Genomic DNA, 24,601 nt, shown 5'->3' with positions numbered 1-24,601 from the left:
CAGTTCTCCTCTGTGTGCTGAGCAGTGGAAACTAACTTGAGTCATGCAGACTGTCTTACAGCTGAAAATCCATTGAGGACCAACTTATTTGATTTGGAGTTTTCCCTTTTAAATAAATTACTGCATCAATAGACACATAACTACTGCTGGGGGCAGAGTACTTTCTTTTTTCTCAAAGTCAACTTGATGGTGAGGGAAAGCTGAATATTTCACTTTTCATTTCCAACTCACATATTTGACCAGAGTGCACCCAAACTTCACCCTTTAACTTCCGAGTCTCGAGGCCGCTACTGTCCACATTACACCACTGAGTCAGTGTACCACTTTGAAGATGAAAGTGTTTCCTCAGATTGATATGTGACTTTTGACAGCATTTGAAGACAAATATTTGGGCTGAAGTTTCCTTGCAGAGGCTGTAATGGTGAGTCTTGCATGTATGCGTGATGCATTTGTTTCTGACTTTGACCCTATATGCTGTCACAGTAAGGTAATTACTGAATGGTGCAGTGCAGAGTATGATGACTCTGCCACTCACCCTTATCTGCAAGTCTCTGGCAGCACGGCAGTGGGACGAATCAGGCGTAACACACACACACACACACACGCTCACTCACGCTGACACAAAGACAGACACTGCACAAGCCGACCAATTGCATTTACATATACTACAACACACAGCAAAGTGTTCTGCTTACTTTCAACGTCAAGTGTGTTTAATTAAACCCCTGATAACAGCAAAGTTTAATTAGCAAGTCAAATGAAGTCCAGTAGGTGAGAAGTACTTTATTAGCAGTCGAGCATATTGGATTACTTGTGCAGAATGTTTAAAAAATGGAAATGAAATAAAATGCCTCAGAGGGAGTATTGTGGAGATCATTTTTTTGGCTTGTAAGTCTTCACAGAAGCTCACAGAAGAGCCGCAATGTCAAAACATTTCCTTAAACCAAAGATAAGTCTTGTAATTACCTTTTGGATGTTGAAGCTGTTTTTCCCTCTCAGTGTTTTGCCGTGTGTGTGTGTGAGTGAGTGATGCATTTGGCAGTAGGAGCGGTGGCATGTTGGTGGATATTAAAACTGTCTGATGGCTAAGGCGGCCATGTGGCCCTCAAGGGCTGTTTGTTGTTCTCATGTCTTGAAATGAATTATATAACTGTGAGGAATACATCTGATATCCTCAAACGTGTAATACATACTATAATACTTAAACCAAAACGAATGACGGATGAAATCCTTGTAGCTGCTTCAGTTTCAGGATCCTGGTGTTCTGCATGCTGGGTCTTTGTCACAGCTTACTGGGAGACTTGAATAGAACAGAGCCATTGTTAATGTTATTAGTAATTAGTAGTGCTGTTCCTACTGCAACAACAATGTCTGCTGTGAAAAAGACGTGTTTTTTTTGTCCTGGTGTTGTGCTCCATACCTCATTGTACATTATTACTTTTGTCTACCCTTCAGGGGAAAACTTTGCTTGTTTTTACACAGGCCATTTTGTCATCTACCTACATTTGTTTAATATTCTTATTTTTACCCTAGCTACTCTGGTAATTGATGTGCAAGGATCTGATGTTTGAGCATATAACTTGCGCATTCTATTCATTTACAAGCACATAAACACACCAATCAGGACTTTTCATAATTCAAAAGTTTTGACTAAAAAACTTTTAAAGATCTTTAAAGCCCTTGCACACCCACACAGGTGTTTTCACTTTCCCCTGATTAGACCTCTTCTCAGGACGGTGTACAGACTGGGCCCAGCTTCAACCTGAGCAGAGGTGTAATCAGCCAAAATAACGGAAAACATCTGTGTGGGTATGCAGGGACTGAAAGGGAAGGGACCTGCCGCGTCCTGGTGGCTCCAAGGACTACAAACCCGTGGCTCTGACTTCCCACATCATGAGGACCCTGGAGAGACTCGTCCTGGAGCAGCTCCGGCCCATGGTCAAGCCACACTTGGACCCCTTTCAGTTCGCCTATCAGTCCCGACTTGGAGTTGAGGATGCCATCATCTACCTGCTCAACTGTGTCTACGCCCACCTGGATAAGCCGGCGAGCACTGTGAGAGTCATGTTTTTTGACTTCTCCAGTGCATTCAACACCACCCGTCCGGCTCTACTGGGTGAGAAGCTGGCGGCGATGCAGGTGGATGCCCCCCCTCGTGTCCTGGATTGTCAGCTACCTGACTGGCAGACCACAGTATGTGTACTTACGACACTGTGTGTCAGACAGCAACACCGGGGCCCCGCAGGGGACTGTCCTCTCCCCCTTCCTCTTCACCATCTACACCATGGACTTCAGCTACTGCACTGAGACCTGCCATCTTCAGAGGGTTTCTGATGACTCAGCAATAGTTGGATGTATCAGTAAGGGTGATGAGGAGGAGAACAGGGCTGCTGTGGACAACTTTGTCACATGGTGCGAGAAGAACCATCTGCAGCTCAACGTGACAAAGACAAAGGAACTGACTGTTGATCTGAGGAGGACCAAGGTGCCGATGACCCCTGTTTCCATCCGGGGGGTCAGTGTGGACATTGTAGAGTATTACAAGTACCTGGGAGTCCACATTGACTGGGAAACTGGACTGGGCGAAGAACACTAATGCCCTCCACAAGAAGGGCCAGAGCCGTCCTTTTTTCTTCAACGTCCGCCGGACTATGCTGAGGATGTTCTATGAGCCTGTGGTGGCCAGTGCTATTCTCTATGCTGTTGTATGCTGGGGCAGCAGGCTGAGGGTGGCGGACTCCAACAGACTCAACAAACTGATCCGGAAGGCCAGTGACGTTGTGGGGGTGGAGGCCATCAAACTGTTCAACTCCTCCCTCTGAGTGTCAGACACTCAGAATAACTGATTCTGGACTTATTTCACCTGTCATATACTACCTCATTATTTATTCTTTAAATGTCACGAGTGCATTACATATATATACATATATATACATTGTTGTTGTATATATTTTTTTACTTTTATTTTTCACTTAAATATTGTCAATTTGTATATTTTTTATTTTCTATTTCTTATTTTGTACATACTCTTATTTCTAAATTTATGCTACTTTCTACTCTTGAATGGGAGCACCTGTAACTGTATAATTTCCCCCCGGGGATCAATAAAGTATTTCTGATTCTGAAAGGCTGCCTATAAGGTGGGAAACAATGTAAAACAATGGTATGCTTTAAAGAATATGACATAGTTAAATATAGTTTATTTGTTGTTAACATGAAAAACACTGCTGTCCTTTTATGACTCGTGAATTCAATGGGTGACATCTAATTTAACATTCACCCAGAATCTCCTGATCAGTCAGTTTCAGGAGGAGGCATTAGCACAAATATCAAGTACTTGTTTTAGAAAATGATTTAATGGAGATACTTTTCATCAGACATTTCACGGTAAGTGTGAATCTGAATGTGCTCCTAATTGACCCACCTGGTTGAGAAAAGGTCACATCAACCAGAATAGAAACTTGCTCTTGGCTCTCTAATGGAAACATTTTGATATTGAGAAAATTTCTGAGCCTCTCTCTGATGGTCTGCCCCGATACCTTGTGGTTATTTATGGATGTGGGTTAGTAATTCATGAACGTGTCTTTGACCTGGCTGAACTGGTTGTGTCAGTCAGGACAGTGTGTCACCTCATTAGACCAGCACCAGAGAGATGCCCTGACAAACAGACACCATCTATCACCATCCATCTCCGCCATATAACCTGACGTGTGTGTGTGTGTGCGTGTGTGTGTGTGTGTGTGTGTGTGTGTGTGTGTGTGTGTGTGTGTGTGTGTGTGTGTGTGAGAGAAAAGACTGGATGCTAGGGTATGTGTACCCATCTGTTATGTGTGTGTACTATATCTAAGTGCGTGTGGGAGTCTCATGGCATGTTGCATAACTGTTTATGGGTACCAGATTATATGTGTGTGTTTGTGTGTTTATATGATGTCGATAAAGACATCCATATATCAGGCCGGCCAGATGCCCGCTAACTGGACATAAAGTCAATACCTTCTGAGTGCCTGTTAAGGGGATGAAAACCATCCTCAGCTTGTTCAGAGTGGCAGATATTTGATATGACAAAAAATATTATCACCATAAATGTTCTATGATTAGTTATCACTATATGTATAAATAATCCTGCTATAGTATTTGACAAGTATCCTGATACTCACTAAAGCTTGAAGAAACCAGAAGCTTTGTTTGACACAAAGACACATATTTTAAGTTACTACAAATAAAAAAATCTAGCTGAGCATGAACATTTAATACACGGCTAGGGCTGCAACCTAGATTGTTTTCATTATCGAACATCTATAAAATGTCAGAAAATAGGGGAAAATGTCCATTGGGAGTTCCCAGAGTGCTGGGTGGTGTCATCAAATACTTTGTTTTTTCCAACCTGCAATCCAAGTCCCCAACATGTTACATTTAAAATGATATATAAAACAGCACAAAAGCAGAATTTTTACTTAATAAATCACTTAAATGATTAATTGATTGTCAAAACTTACATGATTTGCTACTACAAACGACTGAAAACATCCACGTTAGCTTATACATTAACTTATAGTAACATTAAGTTTTGATTTGATAGAGTAATGATGTAGTAATAATAACTATTCTTTTTCTAATAAGTATTGATTGTTGTTTAGGCCACCCTCCACTATTGCTAACTGCAGGATATTATCACGTTGGACGCTGTGGTTTTGACTGCGGTTTTATAGCCTATGTGCTTTTCAGGTGATGGAGGAGATTAGCTCCCTGTCCTCGTTTGCCCTGGCTGAAGGTATAATTTACAATTTTTGTCTAAGCCTTGCTGCTTTTAAATGACGAACTACCCGTATTAACATTGTTTGACCTTCTTTGTCAGCAGTTTTCTCACATGTTGAGGGTAAAATGAAAACACTTCTTCGTTCTCTTTTTTTTTTTTTTTTTTTTTCTGCCCTTTTCTCCTCACAGTTGATGACCTCTGTGTTTTTGCTAGCAGCTGTGCTAGACTGTGGAAACAAACTGCAGCCTGCACTGTGGCTGGTGGCTTGCTCGATTATTAAAGCCACACACCAAGAACCATATTAAATACAGATTCCCAAAGTGCATTACCCCTATCGAGGACATTATACAGTGATGTATTGTTGTGGTTTTCTTGTCAGGGCAGTGGTAGTGGCTGATGGCTCCCTGCAGCAAGTGAAAACTATAGTGGCAGAAAAGATCCTTCAGCTCCTAGTTGGTTGATTATCTTCCTGTTCAACATTATAGTCTCTTTAGTTATTTATGTCCATTGTCTCTTCATTGTCTTGATTTTACCCTTTTCCCTCCTTCGTCTTCCTCACATTTTTGCAATATTATTTTCTCATCTTCAGAGAGGAAGCAAACATCTTTTAGTGTTTAGAGGTTTGCAGCTTTTCTGTCAGGCCAGAAGATGAAACCGAAGAGAATCACACCACAAAGACAAATTATGTTTAGGACTCAAATGCATTAAGTAGTTCACCACAAAACTGCTATTATGGACATGCTGTACCTCTTCTAGACTGTAGAAGTTGTTTTTAGATGCTCACCGAGCTGAGGTTGTAGTGGCATCTTGATACCACATAGGAATGTCCGTAAAATTCCTCCAGCGAAGCATGTAAGGTGAGCAAATTTGTCCTGCGACGTATGCGATTCTTGGAGGGTTAATGCAGATTAGTCCTTGACTCCACAATGTCAGGGAGGCGACATGATAAACACAGATCCCTGGGAGATTTAAGCTCATTATTCCCTCATTGAGTTGGAGTGAAATGAGATCGGCCTCAACCTCTCCTCCTTCACTCTCTCACGGCTTCGTTGCTCAGTGTGTTGTGGTCTGATCGGGCTCGATCAGAGGGAATGAGCGATAGTCGAACTTTAAAAAAGCCTCTGGCTCGCTCGTTAAGAGAAAACTCTTTCTGTCTCTCTCACACACACAGACCTCTAGACACAAACACCCCTGCCTTGCACACTAAAACTACTTAAAAAATCTTGATTCTTAGTTTGTACATTTAGCTTATTTCAGTGGATAACTGGCCAAGTATACATGATCTAAGGCATTTAGTGGCATGAATAAATCTTCTTGGTGTTAGTTAACCCTCCTAGCATCACTAAGTTCATGAGTCACTCGTGAGTTTGAGAGAGTTGCAGCTCAAACTTGCCATGAAATCCTCTCATAGAAAGTTTGCAAACTCTGAATTCGGGGATGATCCATTTAGCAGAGGAACAGGAACTTGCAGCTGTGTGTATAATAGCGGATGTGGCAGGGTGCCTGCTTTCCTGCTGTCCTAATTGGAGAGGTGATGCTGTGCCCTGGGCACTACGCCATCCATGAGACACTAGGCTTGCGCAGACTTCTCTGGTTGTCTCCAGCGTGTCACACTGTGCTTCCTGAGAACATCAGTGCCTGCAGGACTGCCCTCAAACCCAAACACACACACACACACACACACACACCTGTAAAGTCAGACCATGACAAACATCCAAAACTGGCTAGAAAAATACCCACATCACTGAGAGGCTAAGATATCAAGAAAGACAGACAACCAGATGATTAGAGTTTGTCTGTTGTTCGTTGACAGTGTGTCTTTCTTGCAGGCTGTTTTGGGTGAGTAACAAGCAATAAGTTCCATTACTAAACTTACATAATTCTGTTTTACTCTATGTCCTAGTATGATCAGTGACTATCAGACGGATGGAACAGATTCATTTGAGTTGGGAATAGAGTATTTAGCCCTTCAGTAAACAAACAGTCTTTGGCAGGTTTGCCACTGCTCCTCAGATGACTGCATTCATGCCCCCACTGACGAGGAGAAGTATCGCTGGAAAACATGTCCCAGTTCCCGAATGTAATTAACACCTCGACACTGGAACAGTGGGCACACTGATAAGCTAATGTCACATGGAAGCACACTGCAAGATGCAAACACTCCGTAACACTCAGGTAGCAGACTAACTCAGACTTTAAGTACTGGTAGCATACATCTTTCAAATGTATTGGCCACTATCAGCGAGGTTTTTGCAAATGTCGAGCATATTTGATGTGGACAGCACAACAGCAGGGCACCAACCCTCTCCAGGCAAGTCGGCGTTGGCGACCTGCCAGGAAGTATGTTTTAATAATCCTATCAAGTCTCACAGGGAACATTTCTCTGTCTCTCCCCAAGACGTTCCGCAGAGAAGCATCTCTGTAGCCAGCCGTCTCTTTCTCAGCACCACCCTGTCTTTGTTTGTCATTCTTAAACTTCATTCCTTTACTCCCACTACTCTGGCTCCATTTAATACCCCGCTTTTCTCCCCAACCCTATAAATCCTTCTTTATTTCTCTCCTCTTCTGTCTGAACCGTTGAAGCAAGCAAGTGGACACTGACGCAACCTCACAGCAAGTACATGCTTGCTGATTCTCAGATCTTATTCTGTCTGCGTCATGTTAAAAAAAACAAGCACTGAAGGCCACCGCTTCTATAAACAGGAAAAGGTACTGAATTTGCGAGAAGACATTATCTGGCACATGTGGTGAGCTACTGACCATACATACATGGTCAGATTTAGTCAGATTATAAGTGTTTTCTAAAGTTGTTTATGAATAGGCCCAGTCCCTGGTTCCTCTTACTCCTATTTGTCAGAGCTAGAATCAAGTCCATACATCATTTTTTTTTACTGATCTATTTACATAAGAACAACATTTATCAAGCAACACGTTTGCGTTTTGTGGCTAACACCACTTCTGAGTCATTTGAAATGGAGATGCAGAGCATTTTTTAATTGAAGAATATAATTTATTTATATATATTTATTGTTTCGGTGTCAGAAAAAGTGTTGAGCGTGCACAAAGAAGAAAATTGTACTTTTAATCTTTGATTCAACGGGTCCTATATGAAGTTGAAAGAGGCAGAATGTGCGATTGACATGAAATGTTTTTACCGGAAGAGTAACTAAAGCACTGGCATAGCCACCTGATAGTATGTTTGTGTCACCAACTGACTGACGGGCAGTCACTTCTACTTACTGCTGCTCATAGAGTAGTTAAAACATTAACTTCAAAATGCAAAGATATTGTGAATAAACCAAATCTGAGCAGCTAATTTGCACTTTCCTTTGGCAGTCATTATGTTTGCCATGGCTCCTTCTTATTCCTTTGTCTCCGCTGTGTAGAGATGGTAAGAAAAAACTAAAATTGGAACAGACATTGGACATTAAAAAGACAAAGACAATTTGTTGGTACTCCTATTGATCGACAGCAACAGTGCTATAAACGCATCCTTTTGTCAACATATATTTTCATGTTTTATCCAATGTGCTATTCTCTGCTATTTTCCATAGATGGTAAAATATTTACTCATCTGGTATTATAGTTGAATGAAAAGCTACAGGTATAAACAGTCCCAGTAAAATGCAGTGGACATTATCTTGTGGCGGTAACTACACACACACAGGGAGAAGGGAACAAAGGAAAGTAGCCAGTTGCGTAGTGAGGAAGGTCAATGGACATTCTATCTAAATAATGACTTTTAATGAGGCACTGCTGAGCTAATTACTGTTGGCTCAGCCTGGGTGATGAGGTAATTGTACCCTGAGGAAGAAGATGAAGAAGTGTTTGCGGCCGTGTGTGTGTGTGCCTGCGCATGTGTGTGCGTGCATGTTAAATCCTGAGAGAGACTATACCATAATGAATATCCTCTGTTTCTTGTAGAAAAACTTAAATTCTTATGATTCTTGGCGTCACTCGCCAATTTCAGTTGCATCACGCTGTCTGTGTTTCTGTACATTGCTGTTCAGATTTACAACAGAGTGAGACACCTCATGTTTATTCTTGCCTAAATCATACAAATTTAAACTTGATCAAACACAAAGTTTTGAAAAATGTGTTTGTGCTTTCTGTCATCTTCAGTTAAATCTCATATTGTCTCGTCCGTTTTCTGTTTACGACCACACTCATCCTGAGCGTAGAACCTGCATGGTACACTACGTGTTAGTGGGATGGATCACAAGCGTTGAGTGATTGAAGGGAGCGATAGGGTTTATGAGCACTGTCTGTTATGTGCGTGAGTGTGTGTTCCTTTATATCCACAACATAAGGAAATGTCAGCTTGTGCCCAATAATTAGGTAATGTTATTTGCACAAGCCCTGGGCAGTCATACTTCTAATGAACTGCAATAATGCTGTGTATATCAGACATGCATTTCAGGCACTCAGGCTGTATTCAGTTGTCAGTGTGGGTTAGACTTTAAATTAAATGTAAATTTCTTTCTTTCAGCAAAACCTACAGACATGCCACATCACAAAGCATCATCACTGCTATGAAGGTCATTTTGTTTGATCTGGAAAGCTTTTATATGTACACAATGTAATTCTGCAGCTAATAATAGCCCTGCTGCCCCCCATTATCTTTTATTTACACCTGCTTATCTCTATAGGAAGAAAGCCTCCCATTGATAACGTGTCTGCCCTTGTAGACCCTAATAAACAGACTCTTTTGGTCTCCTGTGCCGTTGTGTCCTTATCTGGACCTCCCGACTCTTCCATCTGGTCAACAGCTGATTGTTATCGCACCAGATCACCTTCACACACAGCAAGAAGGAAGCAGGGAGGGAAAGAGAATTAGAGTCTATCTACTTTTGTCTATGTGTTAATCATGAGGTACTGTACTGTATTTGTACCCACATCACAGACGTGTGTGTGTGTCTGCCTGTGTCTGCGAGAGAATGTATGAGCGGGATGGAACGAGTCAAGAACAAGTGAAGCCCGAGTAGTTCATTTGATCTCCTCTTCTGTCTCTGCCATGCTCTCCCAGCGTGAGCGCTCCAGCGATGCCTCACCCCCTCAATCCCGTCCACTCGACTCCACCATCCTCAGCACCAAGGTCACTTTGGCTTCACCTCTCTGTCCAGTTATCATCCATATGACACACAGCAACATGGTCCACTACGCCAACACTTCAGCCTTTCAGAACCCTTTTATTTCTGCTATAATGAAAGTAGCCAAAAAATGTACTCATGCAAACAGATTTGTTCTTAAGTGGCACATACAAGTCAAGTATCTCTAAGTTTAGAGATGTAGAATTTTCTTTTAGGTAAGAATGAAATTTGCGTGTGGTCCAGACCTGTCGCACGAGTCACGTACAGATAATTACAGAATTATAATGCCTTAATCAGAAAGCATTAATTGTTAATGTTCTGTTCACCATATCCTTGTGGCTTGCCAATAGGGTTGGGTGATATATATTTTCCAACCTTCCACCATCAGCTCAACAACCAGCGGTTCCCGATATATTCGCACAGGTGTGTGTGTGCCAACACACACCATAGTCTTTCCACTGTTCCAACATTCACCGACTCTGTTTTTGTCGAGGTAAACCCTTAATTCACAGAGTTAGATGTGAAAATATTCTGGCTCTAACCTTACACGCTCCTTTCCCCCGCTGCCTCTCTCTGCTGTTGCTGGCCTCTTTGTGCGACTGGGTGAGCTCGCTGAACGAGAGTCTGTAGCTGAGCAGCAGCTCTCACTCGTTCTTCTGACACAGACCATTAAATTAGCCAAATAAAAATATATACCATCCAATCGCCAACCATAATTGCCAATTTACTAAATGTTGTTGACAGCTGTATTAATATTTTCTCATTGTTTCAGTTCCCCTAATACCACTACTGACACTGCTGAAGTTCTTCTGTTCGTCTCCTGATTTTCAACTGCAGGACTTCAAGCTCGGCAGTGTGAAATTCTTCTTTTCACTCTTTTTGTGAATTAAACTTTCCCGCAAACAGAGCGGAAGGTAGCCTTATATGTCACAAAAGCACACGTCCTGATGAGCGGGTGGCATTCATACAGTTAAAACTAGTAGGCTAATGTATGGCAAGTATGACTACCAGTTAAGAGAGTTTGCAGAATCTGATTTGGAAGATTTGGAAGCACTCATCGTAATGACTTGAGTAGGAGTAAGAACTACTTGAATAGTCAGTTACTTCATAATTGGTCAGCCAGGTTGTGTATAACAATCTGTGGCTAGTATCACTCATTCTACATGGAGGTAAATCTTGACTCATTCAATGTCGCCACACATAAGCAGTATCACATGGACATATGCATTATAAGAAAAAGCAGTAGTGGCTAAACATTTTGATTTATGACATACGAATGCATTTGCAAATGCACAGCCTCTCATTACCGAATCTCATTACCTTGCTGCATTGTCCTAATATGGACTGTATAAAAAAAGCCCTTTTGAGTCCAACATTGTTAACATAAGATGGGTGTAAACATCAAACACCCTTAAAGCGGAAAGCCAGCACTTAAATCTCATAGTTATTGTTTCGTTTCTAATCCAAAGTGCTGGACTAGAGCCAGAACAATGAAACTGTGCCACTGTATTGTATGTAGTTACAATAATGGGCGTAATCACAGCCTAAAAAGATGGACTTTCCTGTTCACTGTCAGCTTAGCGTCAGTGCGCTGCTCTGAGTTTCTGCTATCAAACAAGCATTCACAACCCTGAGTCTGACAGCATAAGCTGCCAACACCGGTTAGAAAAGGCTAGTTTGCAAATGAAAAAAGAAAAGGGATGAGGGATGTTTTTGCCTCATCTGAATCTCCTGATTTTCCTTCAGCATTTATTCTACTGCTACTGAAAACAAGAGTCAGATCAGTGTCAGTGTCTTTTAAGTTTCTGTGAACAAACTTATGAATAAAAAATAACAAAAATTAAGTTTTGGGGGAAACTGGGCAGTAGTATGATTAAGTGTCTGTTATTACATTGATGGCAGAGATGAAAATAGCCTCAGTGTTTGAGATAGCAGCTCATCAACAACAGCTAACAAAACATATCTGCTCACTCATCACGCCGGATATCCTTTGAAAAACACATGAAACGGAAGAGGAACAGCACTTTCTGTAAAAGCAACGTCAAACTTTCATTTTGCTGTCGACAGCAAATCCTAAACAAGCGATGAACTTCAAAAAGTGAACGCTGAAGCTTCTTAAGGACAAACCACCTGCAGATGCACCCGATCTTGTGTGAACTTGAAAAGATTTGAGACATTTACGGATTTAGCTGGCATCCGTGGCAAGATATAGAGGCTTATAGGGATGCTATCAGGACAAGTGAAGGACAATGCCAATCAAGGGCTTTTTTATCTCTGCTTTTCTCTGCTTAATGGAGCTTACAGTACTGGATGGATGCAGCGGAGTACAGGGAGGAAGTACTGTGATTGATAGAGTGAGGCGGAAAGTGAAAAGAGAAGACAGCGAGAGAGTGCAATAAGAGGTAGAGAGTAAAGGTCGTCTTTGTTACTCATAACTGAGAACAGACCTGGGACCAGAACCTAAGTTGAGGCTGGGTCCACATTATATTGAGTCTAATCAGGTTTGGTATCATGCTGCTTCCAGTGTTTCCGTTTGTCATCTATTTGCGTGTTTACTTTGGATCGGGTCTAATTATCCTCCGGTCTATTTGGGACTGGTTCTAACCGAACCCGTGAAGACCTTTTAGTAGGGAGACAAAAATAAAAGAAAATCAATTGTGATGGCATTTACATAAGCCTGGAGCCGGGGCAAAGATGATGCGATTCCACTCAAAGTCAATAAACAATCATTTTGAATTACTGCCCAGCCTTACATGAGCCCCTCAAAGGATACACACTCAAACACAAAAGCAAACACATGCATGTATACAAACAAAAAGTGGCCGACTCACTCACTGTCATTTATCTCACAGCTGCAGGCGCCGGCCAATGAATTTTAGGCTGCGAGAGTGAATGTTAAAAGGTAGATTGGATGGTGGTGCTGGATGTGTGAGTTTGACAGTGTGCCAGAATTGTCAATGGACCTGAAGCTGAAACAAATGTTGTTTGGCGTGGAGACGTCATGCAGCAACTGCGCTGATGTACAGGATGCACACAAACAAGCCACAGGACTGGGCCATCAATCCTTCAACTTCACCAGCACACATTTACAACAAATGTTTGAATAGACCTTTTCTGTGTGGCTCTATCTATCCATTAACAGGCCCCTATCATGTGCGCAATGTGATGTGAGTGTTGTTCACTCCCTGTCAGTCAAGGAGTGTATATTGTGACTTGGATTTGGAGCTCTTTAGGGTCAGAGAGTTATTCTTTTACGAAATGGGTACGGATGTGGAGACCGTTCATAACAGAGGTCAAGCAGTCGCAGAATTCTTGTTGTGGGCCTTTAATGCCAATAGAGCTCATTAGTTAAGCCTTGTCTGGGTCAAGAGGCTAGAAAGAACACGCGCATACACTCAGTGAGGAAGCAATCGGTCGTGGAAAGACACAGTCATGGTTCACTCGCAAGGTCAAAGCTGCCCATTTTCAGAAGTGCTACTGCGGCAGAAACGCAGAGGAAAAAGTGTTCTTGATGAAAGACTATTTGCTGCAAGCTGAGCAGACGGTGAATAAAATACTTTTCTCTCTCTTTAGTTCTATGATTTCATCTTTCTCTCTTTCCTCATTTTTTTTTTAATTTAGATGTCAAAACATGCAGTAAACAAGAGGTAACTGTAAAAAGTGAAACTTTGAAAAATAGATAAATAAAACATAGAATAAACATCAGATATGGACAGCAGGGCGGACAGCGGATAGGTATTCTGTTCTGTACGTACTACTATGGTGTCTATTGAGGACAAGATGACAAAATGTGCATCATGCAAACCCTACGTGAATGCTGAAACTATTTTTGTATGTTATTTGTGCTTTAGCAGGCTCAGCATCTGAGAGCATCTGACGAGCGAGACTGAAAAGGGGGATAAAAAGGCTAAAATTCATACTGTTAATGTTATCTGTAGGATTTTGTTTGTTTTTGTTGGTGAAAAAGTTGCTAGACGAGGTATATTTCTCTATTTCTAACCCTAACCCTTTTTTGCTCCTCTCCTCATTGATATCGGTAATTGTGCTAAGCTAACTGTCCTAATATCTCATTCATCTTACCTTTCAAACTTGCAGCTTCTTTGTAGTTGCCTTTAGGAAACCCCTATTAAAATGCACAATATGTCTCCCCATTAGGCATTCAAGCAAGCAACTGTAAACTTTTGACTTGTCAATGTATTACTTGGATGTTTCTGCATCAATGACTTTTGTAATACACAAAATATTATGCAAATGAATGTGTCGTCCTTGTGAATAGATGTGCATTATGTGTGATGGCCCCTCCGCTTGGTTCGCTCTGCTGTTGCTTTGCTCTCTGTCTCCAGGGCTGCAGACCTAATTGGCAGGTTAATCAGCAGCATGGGACACACCTGGGCTCGGTGAGCCTCATGCACATAAGCCACAGCAGCTGCCAGTCCTTTGGCAGATCTCCTCACCCCACATGTTTTGTGGCTTTTGGTTTCCTTTTCTTTGTTTTTCCATTACTGCATCCATGCAGCACGTTTTCATTCATCCACTACCCGCACTACTGATTTTACAGATTCCTCCCATTTTTTTGTTTTTGTCTGTTTTGATTATTTTGTTAATTAAATAACTTTCGTTTACCCGTGGGTCTCCCATTTTTGCAGCCTAAGAGCCGGGCTGTGACAATTTGAAGATGCAGACAGGCTTTTGTGACCAAACAGAGCTTAGAGAGACCACTGCAGTGCTGTCAGGGACTAAAGAAACAACGTGGCCCTCTGTTACAACTTAATTTACTTAGCTAATTTACTGCTCTTAAAAGATAAAAGAATAGAGGATGTAGTTGCGACAAACTGGGCAGTGAAGCAACAAATCCAAAACTGGATTAAATTTGTAAGCTGAAAAGATAATGCAACAGAAACAAATGAAAACTCTAGACATAATGTGGTGCACGCCCTATTTCAAAAAGCCTCATTCCCCTGTGGCAAAACATGCACACAGAAGCTGGAAATGATATTTACAGTAGTTGCTCTGGACATTGTGCTTCCCCTGTGTGTTTGCATGTGTACAGGCATTTTTGTGCAAAAGTGTGTGTGTTCATTGTCAAGATGGGATTGTAAATTTCTCAGCAATAATGCATAAAAAGGATCAGCCTGAAGTATACAGCGACGCAAAGTATTATCTTAATCCTGCTTTCCCCAGTGAAAATGACCATAACTGCATTTTCTTTTTCACTTTTTCATTGCACCTCTCATTGCTTATCACCGTCTCGCACATTTTCAGTTATTTTGCTGTTATGTTTTCCGGTAAACAAGCCATTATTTACTTACTTACTTTTTTTGTGAGTTTTCTTCTCCAAATGATATGGTATGATGTGATTGAAGACAAACAGTAGCTGTTGACTGAGATCAGTCAGCGAAGTTCTCAAGAACGTGACTCAGTTTACTGCCAGGCAGGTATGAATTTGGACCGAAACAGCAGTCTTTGTTACCACAAATAACCCCTCTATCGCATGGCTGGACTCGAGCCGTCCGTTCTCCACACAGAGCTGGTGTTGATCCAGTCTGACAGTGTGCTGCAGCATCCCCTCTGAAAATTCCTCTCCACTAGGAATGAAATGGAAAGGATGATGTGGAGGGTCGGTAGATTGTAGGCATTGTCATCATTGTTTTTTTTTAATTTCCACTTACAGTGGAAAGCTTTACTTTAGTGTTTTACCAGAGAAGGCAGTTAAATATGAACTTGTTCAAAAGTGTAAATCCACTGGGAAGGCAATTTGTTCTTGCGTGTGCTTCTGTGTGTTACATTCCCACAGTAACTTAATGAGTGGACATTATTTTAGAAGCTTTTGTATTATTCAGAGAGCTGACGGAGGAAGAGGGAGACAAAGAGCAGTGGACCCTTTCCTATCTGTCTCAGTTTTGTTTGTGCTGCAGAAACAATCTATCCGTCAGAGACAGAAAGAGTTCAGAGCGGTCCAGTGACTTTCTGTCTGTCCAAATTATTGCAGAGCGCCTGCGGTGTCCCGATTAAAGCTTGTCAATAAGGTATTAGGGGATTTTTGTGGCTGTGCTGTCACCACTCTGAGCTGTGTTCGTGAGCTGAAAAAATACAGGAACTCTCAGCTCATAGATACTGTGACATCGCCCTTGACTGGTTTCTGGATCAGGTTAGGATATGGTAGGTAAGTTAGTCCGCTGCATCGTCAGCCTCATCCGTGAACTAAAAAAGAAAATAGGGTTTTTTACCCTGATAATCTGAGAAGTCCATTACATCCTGTCTGTCCTATAGGAAGCCGCACCTTTCCGCAGATTAGACCAGTGAGCCGAGCGCCCAACAGACGAGATGTCAAACAGCAACTTTCACACATCTTAAAACACACACCAAGCAGGCTCCACAGAGCTGAGTCGCTCTGCTCGCAGACTGACGGGGCTGAGTCAGTATATCTCGAAACTCTCCAGCTGTCAGTGCCCATCCTTGTCTCTGTCTCGGAATCTCTACTCTCTCAGCTCCGTACTGTACTTTCTCTGCTCGGCCTGATGGGAAACAACGCGAGTTTAGCCTCCATACAACCTGACCTGACAAGGCTACCTTTCCTCTCTTTTCTGACACAACCTCCTCTGTGCAGCGTGTGTGAGACCGCTGTTCAGGTCTATCGGCGCTGAAGTCTTGATAATGCCACACCCCAGATAGACCCGCTGTCACAACTGCGGACTGACACCTGAACAGACACACACATACATAAACCGATTGACTTATCCTGCCCGAGCAACTTCCCATCCTCTCAGAGTAACTTCATACACAGATATTGACTTCCTCGGGGCTGCTTCCTCGCCCGTTTTAGTAATTGAATTGTTTGATCTTGAATGGGCTCTGTGTAAACAAAGAGTCTTGTGTGAAGAGAGAGCATCTTGCCTCCTCCCTGGTGCTTTGGAGCCTCTGGGGTCTTTTGAAGTGCGGCCCAGGCCTCAAAACACACCAGACAGGAGGATGCTGTTTGGAAAAGGCCAGGCCACCTGTCCTGTCCTGGGGTGATAGGACAGCAGCCACAAAGGAGGTGTGTGTGTGTGTGTGTGTGTATGTGTGTGTGTGGGTGAAGTGAAGTGAAGACACTTTTTAAGTCGCTGACTAAAAAGGTGGGTGACTGAAGAAGGGAGAGCTGGTCAGGGAAAGGAAGCCAGGGATGATGCATGATATGAGAGGAGGACAAATAAAAGAGATGAGTCCATGAATGATGCATAGCTTTCTCTCTCATTATACTCTTCCGGGCAATTCGATTATGCAGGTAAACATACGAGGCTGTATATAAGTGAGAGATGAGATGGGATAGATAGATAGAGAGAGAGAGAGAGAGAGAAAGAGGAGCAGGCATAAGGTTGTTCTCTGTATGAGAATGGATTGGATTGCATGGTAAGAGGACAAGAAAAGAGTGTGTATGTGTGTGTGTGTGTGTGTGTGTGTGTGTGTGTGTGTGTCTGATAAGCGGGAGAGAGGGAGGGGAAGCTGAATTAAAAATCGAGACATGAAAATGTGAGAGGCTCAGCGGGAGGCTTTGCACACTGAAAAGTTGACAGTAGTTTTGAAATACCACTACACTCATTGTTGCTGCTGTCAGCATGTTTGTACTTCACCACCTTGGCCTCATTCAAAACGGAAATGAAAGGGCTTTTGTGTTGCTTGATAAAGGGCCGCCTCTAAGCCTCTCCTGACTCTCCAGTCTCTCCAGTCTCCCTCTGCCAGCCGCCATGACTCAGGTTTGATGTTGTGTTGAAGTAAAGGGGCACCAGGAGTGAAGAGGGGCTTGTGATCAAGAGCCAAAGTGTGCCAGGCTCAGCTCTTTGGCTTCTATCAGCGACGTAGTTTGTTAGAACAGACATAAGTCATGCCTTGACAGTCGATATATCAAGTAGTATGTGTGTGTGCGTGTGGTAAGAGAGAGCCGAGAAATGTGTGTGTGTGTTGTATCGCTCTCCTCTCCCACCTTGCATGTCTGTTGTCAGCTGTGGGCGATGTGTCTTTTGTGGCTCTCGGTAATAAAGCCATTAATCACGTTCGCCGTTTGCCACAAACACGCCACGCTGCACTCGCTGTGAGATGTCTCACTCTGTCTGTCCCATGATGCAACAGCAGATGCAGCTCACTGGAGTGCAACGGGAAACGTCCCAGCCTGGTATTAGGTGTGTGTGTGTGTGTACTGAATATTTTGTGTGGCCATATATGTACAGTATGTGAGATGATATTCATGGATCTTGTCGCTCTCGGCACTCTCACTTGACGGAAACCTTGAAATGTTGCTGAAAGCTTCAAAAAATAGATAGTGAGTGGACTTACTAAGAGATTTTTTGTCAACAGTTATAACCGAACTCCTAATCCTTTATTACAGTGTGGGTACAATTAACAGTTATATTTGTTATAGGTCAAATGTATTTTTATTTTTTATTTTTTACACAGTAATACTCATCACAACCTTTTAGAGCTGAAAGTGATGTTTTATAATTTCATCTCTGTTTGATGAACAGTCAAAACAAGCCAAAGGTATTCATTTTACAACATTTGGATTTTGGAAAAGAAAGCAGATCCACACATCTAAGAGACTGTAAACTGCAAATCCTTTTTTGCCTTTTTTTAAGTGATTGTCAAAACTGTCAGTGATTCATTTTAAATTAACTAATTTATTGTTTTATTGTTTGAGTAGTGGTATATAGTACACTTCCTAATCCTAGTCCAAATCCAAGTCCTGACCAAACTGCTGCTGGTGATTACTCTTTTTTATTGATTAGTTGATAGACAATAGATTAATTGGCAACCATTTGGATTAATCATTTCAGTAATGTATCACAAAAAAACATTCTCTGGTTCCATCTTTTCAATATAAGAATTTTCTGCTTTTCTCAATTTTGTCATTTTAAATTGAGTGTCAGAGTTTTGGTTGGACAGAAATAAGTGATATTTAGGATTTGGACTCTTTTTGCCTTTATTCAATAGTTGACAGTGTATAGTCAGTGTGAAAGGTAACAGCAGCACATGCTGAAGTCAGGTGCTTCGCAGTATGCGGCGTCACACTTGAGTCCCCACACTAACTAATGTGCTCTTATTTAGCCATCAATCCTCTTTAGCTTATGTCAGCTGGTTTTCCACAGCTCCATGGTCATACATAAGCAATGAGAGATCATCGATCATCTCACATTATTGTCCACTGAGGAGATGGCTGATGGTGATGAGAATGTAGATGCAGTAGGCCTAATGTTTCCCCTCCATAAGCTTTCGTTGGCAGCTCCTGAACCGGCCTCCGAGCTGTGAGCTCAGTCCCTCTGAAGCTGATCAGCGAGACATTTGTTTGGGCTGCTGGACCACTGTGACTATTTAAATGGTGGTTAAATTTAAATTCCAAAATCTTTCTGACTTTTGCACTCAGTACCTGGTGCTGGCCACCTCTTGAGTAGCTGGTTTAGGGAACAAACAACAGCTTTAGGCGGCTGTGGTGAGGTGTAAAAGCCACACATGATAAATAGAGTTATGTCAGTGGAAAGATACAGTAGCTTTATATCAAAGGTAATAAACTTTCTAAATGTAAAGCCTGGCCTCGCCAAAGGCCAGGTTATCCCAAAGTAATAGAAAGGTAAAAGCTTTCGAGTATCTCATTTATCTTTGTTCCATTCACTAATGCATGTGCACAGTATTGATTTAGGAGTGCTGTCTTTGCAGAATTTCTATGCATCCTTTAATGAAACGCTCTTATTCCTGCTCTTTCCTCCTCCAGTCTTTTTCCCGCTATATCCCCCTCGCTGCTTTCAATCTCTGCCTGTCACTATTGCTCTACTGTTTCCAGCTTCACATACTGTAAGCATCCTCTCACCCTTCAGCACTACACACACACCCTTCTTCACTCTTACTCTGCTTCTTTATTTGATCATCTCTTCAGGCTTTTCTATCTGCTTTCTTTCCATTAAATCCTCCCACAATTTTTCCCAGTCTTCACTTTCCTTCCTGTTTCCTCTCTCCTCTACCTGTCACATCTATTCAATTTAGTTTTTCCAGATAATACTGATGACAAGTATTGAGTATAAGTTAAATTGTTTCTCTGTATCTGCTTCATTGTCTCCCCTCTCCAGAATTGGACTTTCGCTACTTCTGGAATTGGAGTGCGTTCGAGGACTATCTGCTCTTCTGCTTCGGCTTCACCGTGTTGTGTGCAGTGGTCACCCTGCTGCTGCTGGACTCTGCCGTGTTTGTGGAGACACTGGGCTCCCTGGCTGTCATGTTTGAGGCCATGCTGGGCCTCCCGCAGCTGCTGCAAAACTTCAACAACCGGTCCACCAAAGGCATGAGGTAGAGCACACTTTAAGGTCAAGCAGAGCTTTGCAGAAAGCTCCTAATTCACTGTACTCCAGTGTGTCCCCTAGGATTCTTTCCAGCAGCGGTGCTGAAACGTTTTATTATTTTGCCCTGCCGGAAGATATTCAGCGCGTCCGTTGATTTGTACAAAGTTGTAGATGCTGAATTACATTTAATTAGATTCTTAGTTTTGCTAATTAAATCATAACAGAAAACGGCCATCTAAGGTTAGGCCTAACATTACATTCATTAATAAACCGTGAATTTGATCAGATATTTGACGTTTCTACCCTGAGACCACCCCCAATACGCCCACATGCGGAGACATTTTGACAGTGAATTAATGTACGTTACATTAATAATATGGCAAACTCATCACTTTGGGTTTGTGTGAGTGTGAAATTTAATATTTTTGGATAATAGGGTTTAGTGAGTTTAGGGTAGTAGACTAATCAAGCTTATCCGCGTCATCGCTACGTCTTTTTACGGTTGCTAGACTGGCAGTCAAGCCTTTCTTGCTTTGTTGCTACAACGCTTTCGAACCACCAATAACAGACTGCTAAACATTGGCAATGTCTTGGGGTGTTCGATTTATAATCAGCACTGCTCCGCTGCTAAATGCAAATAGGGGAAACACTGGTACTCACACTGGCATAGTGCTCACTAACACCACATGGAAAGTATTCTTATTAACCTAAATGTCCAGGGAGTGCAAGTAATTTATATTCTTGTGAACAAAATATGTTAATAAGGTCATTTATAATCTTTAGAGGCTAAATGGGCAAAAAATCAGTGAGTCAAGGTTTGGGTAAACCAAAGTCTTTAACAGTTATGTATCTGTTTCATTGAGAAGGGTAAAGGCATTACCAATGATAAACAGTGACACACTGATTTGACTTAAAAAAAGATTAATTTTGCATACAGTCCCTCCTTTCAGGCCTCATGTCGAAACTGCACTAGCAGCAGAAAAAGTAGAGAATGGTGGTGATGATATTGTAAAATAACACCTTGTCTGCCATCTAAAAGAATCGACGTGTCCCATCCAAGTAATGCTCATGTCATTACTTGCCACATTTTATTCCCGAGGTTTAGACTGTACCCACGTTACATTCAAGGTCACCTTGAATGGAGAGAGGGAGTTAGAGGGTGAAGGAGGGGGGCAAACAAAAGGCTTAGCTTGCATTATGAATGTTTTTCTTGTTAAGGTTATGTCAACGTGTGCAAAGGTCAATGTGTATACTGATTAGCCTCTCAGGTAAAGGACTGTGAGATCAATTACGCCCCTAATGGCACAGAACCTCATACTAATTATGATCATTATTTCCTCATTATGTCTCTTGTCTGTCATCAGGGCAAAAACCATGCATACTCTGTGTGTGTGGTGTGTGTGTGTGTGTGTGTGTGTGTGTGTGTGTGTGTGTGGGTGTGTGCGCATTGTAGTCGCATGCTTTGCTGGTCAAAAACACCTGTAGAGACAAAACAAAATATTTTACTTTTCCTTTCCAAGACACTGCAACCGTAATTTGTTTTCAGTAGATATTCAGGAAGTATACAAGTCTGAAGTCAGACAAAAGTTAACATGCATACCAGGGGAATGTGATGATGATCCTAAAATTAGGATGTTGCAGTGACGTAAGATGGAATTAGCAACTCTCCCCAGGTTTGGGAGTGGTTTTGTTTTCCATATCCTTACTCAAACTTCATACACAAATCAATGACAAAATAAACAACTCATTTCATTTGGTCTATTAAATGTCAAAAAATTATGAAAAATGCCCATCACAATTTCCTAAAGCCCGTGGTGATGTTATCAAACTGCTTGTTTTGTCCGACCAACAGTCCAAAACCTAAAGATTTTCAGTTTACTATCACATAAGAGTAGCAGCACATCCTCTCAACTGAGAAGCTGGATCTTGGGAATGAGGCTGTACACAATGACCTTGCTAACATGCTAATTATAGTTGGAATGTTAGCATGTGAACATTTGCTAATTAGTGCAAAAAACATACAATTTACAGTTTGTCTTTTGCAGACCCATTCCTAATGTATCCTCTTCTCTCCTTCACATTGCTAATCCCTCTATTTTTTTGTTGTCGTTCTGTCCTAGTTCGCTACATTAAGTTATTTTTTGCTGATTCCCCAAAGCATAAGAATACCATAGAAATACTTTACACTTTAGGTGAGAATGTCTTTGATTCACGAAGGTGGTGTGCATGTTTTTCCCTTGAGAGACAATCCTTTTCACTGCAGACAACTGACAGTCATCTATAGTATACATACTGCAGTCTTCACTGTATATCCACAATTCTTCTTGAATTCTTCAATTCTCCGTATTAACTTTCACTCTACTGTCACAGTAGCGTTTGTATGAACACACGCAGAGGAAAATTCAGTCAAGCCTGTACATATTTTGCCTTATACCACACATGCATCCATAAACACAAGAAATAAGCTCTATTGCACTTTAGTTTTGAAGTCGTGTACTTAAAGATGCTGCAGTATAGTTGATTAACTGTCTGAATGGCAAGACGTTCTTTCTCTGTAATATGCCCCATTTCACATAGTGTCCTCAGGGTGTACATCTGGGCTTGCACTTCCTGTGAGCAGCCATTCAACTCAGAGTGCATGTCACGCCAAAGATTAAATACGCAATAACACTACGTTAGATCTCTAAAATGACTGATGAATAAGTTAGGAACATCAGTCCTCTAAACTCAGATCTATAGCAAAGTCCCCGCATACTCAGAAATGTGATAATATAATATGACAACACAAACACTTCACAATACTAAATGACTCTTTCCAGAAAATACTGCAGCTTCAACATGAATATTTTCTAAACTCCCCATCGATCTCTGCGGCTTAATTGGAGGAATGACCCTGCTGGGTTGAAACAGCCCATTCAGCACTTCTGTCTCTGTGTGTATAACATGTTGTAGATCCTTTGACCTTCATCACGTGTAATTAAGGATTCTCCCATTTGTTCAGTTAACTGTTTTCCAGATATGATGATGCAGCATGAAGTCTGCACTTCCTCCCTTGTTGTCCCCTGCGAAACAGTTACTTGTTGTTGTTCAGTCAGACTCCCCTGAGTCCTATTACTGAGGTGCGATGATGAGTGTATGGATCCATTTCATCAAGGACTGCTCACCTTTTCCAGCTCGCTCAAATGACGGCCTTCAAACAGATGCATGTTGTGGAAAAGCAGAGAGAGTTGGAAAGACTCACACACACGCAGGCACGTTCAATCGCAGCGCAATTATGCTTCCTGGTCACTATTGACACTTTGTGTGTGCGCACACTCACCACACACAGTCATACCACTACTCCTGGGAAACCAAGGAAGGGGCAGAGTGGTGATGGAAAGGTACAAAGAGAGAGAGAGACTGGATGAGGTGTAGAAAAAACAGAAGGATGCGATAGAAAGGGAAATATATGGGGGAATAAGAGAAGTCACATCTGAAAGTGAGCCCTCTTTATTTCTAGCCTCATTTCTTAACTTTGCACTTTAGGAAGCTTTTACACCTAAGCTGTTTGGTGTGGTAATATGAGCCAACAAACAAACTCTGGTTGGTTTGCACATTTGGTTTTGTTCATTTAGATGGTGTAACCTCTGTCATTCAAACTCTATCCATTTCAAAACAAACTCTGGTGTTCGTTTGTGGTGTGAAAATGAACCAGATCAGTTATATGAGATATGTGATTTTAGCATGAATTCAAAAGCTAAAGTACCATTAGATTGCCTTAATCCGGCGCTGATTGTGGGAATTGTCAAGGAAACAATGTCCTAAGCGCTCTATATGATATATGAAAAAAGGTCAAAACCAAGGTGTGTTGAGCTTGTGTCCTCCATGTATTTTAGCAGTTCCTTGTAAAAAAAAAAAAGTGAAACATAGCAACCATATAGCAGCAATCCTCCTATAATAGTACAAGTACACCTCCTTTTTGTCATGTTTATACCTCCCTGTCATTAGTTATGGCATATGAGGTTATGAATAACTAAAAGGATAAAAAAAAACTGATAATTCTCATTATCAATAATTTCTTTGATACTTTCTTTGTGACCACCAGAAGATAAGAGCATAGGTGTAGTAAAGTGCTGCATGAGCTGCTGTCATTCTGAGTGAACTTGGTTTTGATTTCCCTCTGTGGGTTGATGCAGCACTGATAATGCAGGCTGACAGTCACCAACATCAAATGCATCAGAGCTTCTTTGGTGTGGACTGAGTGAACCAAACTGCTGGTGTGAAAGCAGCCTTAACTACTGCATGAAGTTACTACTTTGCACATTTAGCCCTCCAGCTTATTTCCGTGACTTCACTTTATTTCAAAATTGAGAGTGTTACCTGCTGTTTAGTCAAAGGATAAAGCTGTTTCTCGCTTTTCATTAAACACTGACTTCACGGACATGCCAGGTTTTCATCTGACAGCGTTTGGTCGT

The 24,601-nt window shown here is 41.7% G+C and overlaps 1 protein-coding gene across 1 annotated transcript in view; it reads left to right on the top strand.

The window, feature by feature from the left end:
• The window catches only part of LOC139287017 (solute carrier family 66 member 2), a 41,971-nt gene that overhangs the window by 5,219 nt on the left and 12,151 nt on the right, over window positions 1-24,601 (top strand). The window contains exon 3 of the mRNA XM_070907976.1: window positions 19,938-20,154. Coding sequence (XP_070764077.1) covers window positions 19,938-20,154 — 217 coding nt within the window. The remainder of the gene's footprint in view (window positions 1-19,937; window positions 20,155-24,601) is intronic.

This window comes from Enoplosus armatus, chromosome 6 (assembly GCF_043641665.1).
Source record: "Enoplosus armatus isolate fEnoArm2 chromosome 6, fEnoArm2.hap1, whole genome shotgun sequence".
Classification (NCBI taxonomy): Eukaryota; Metazoa; Chordata; class Actinopteri; order Centrarchiformes; family Enoplosidae; genus Enoplosus; species Enoplosus armatus.
Note: the sequence above shows the minus strand (reverse complement) of the source record. Positions and strands in the feature narration are given on the sequence as shown.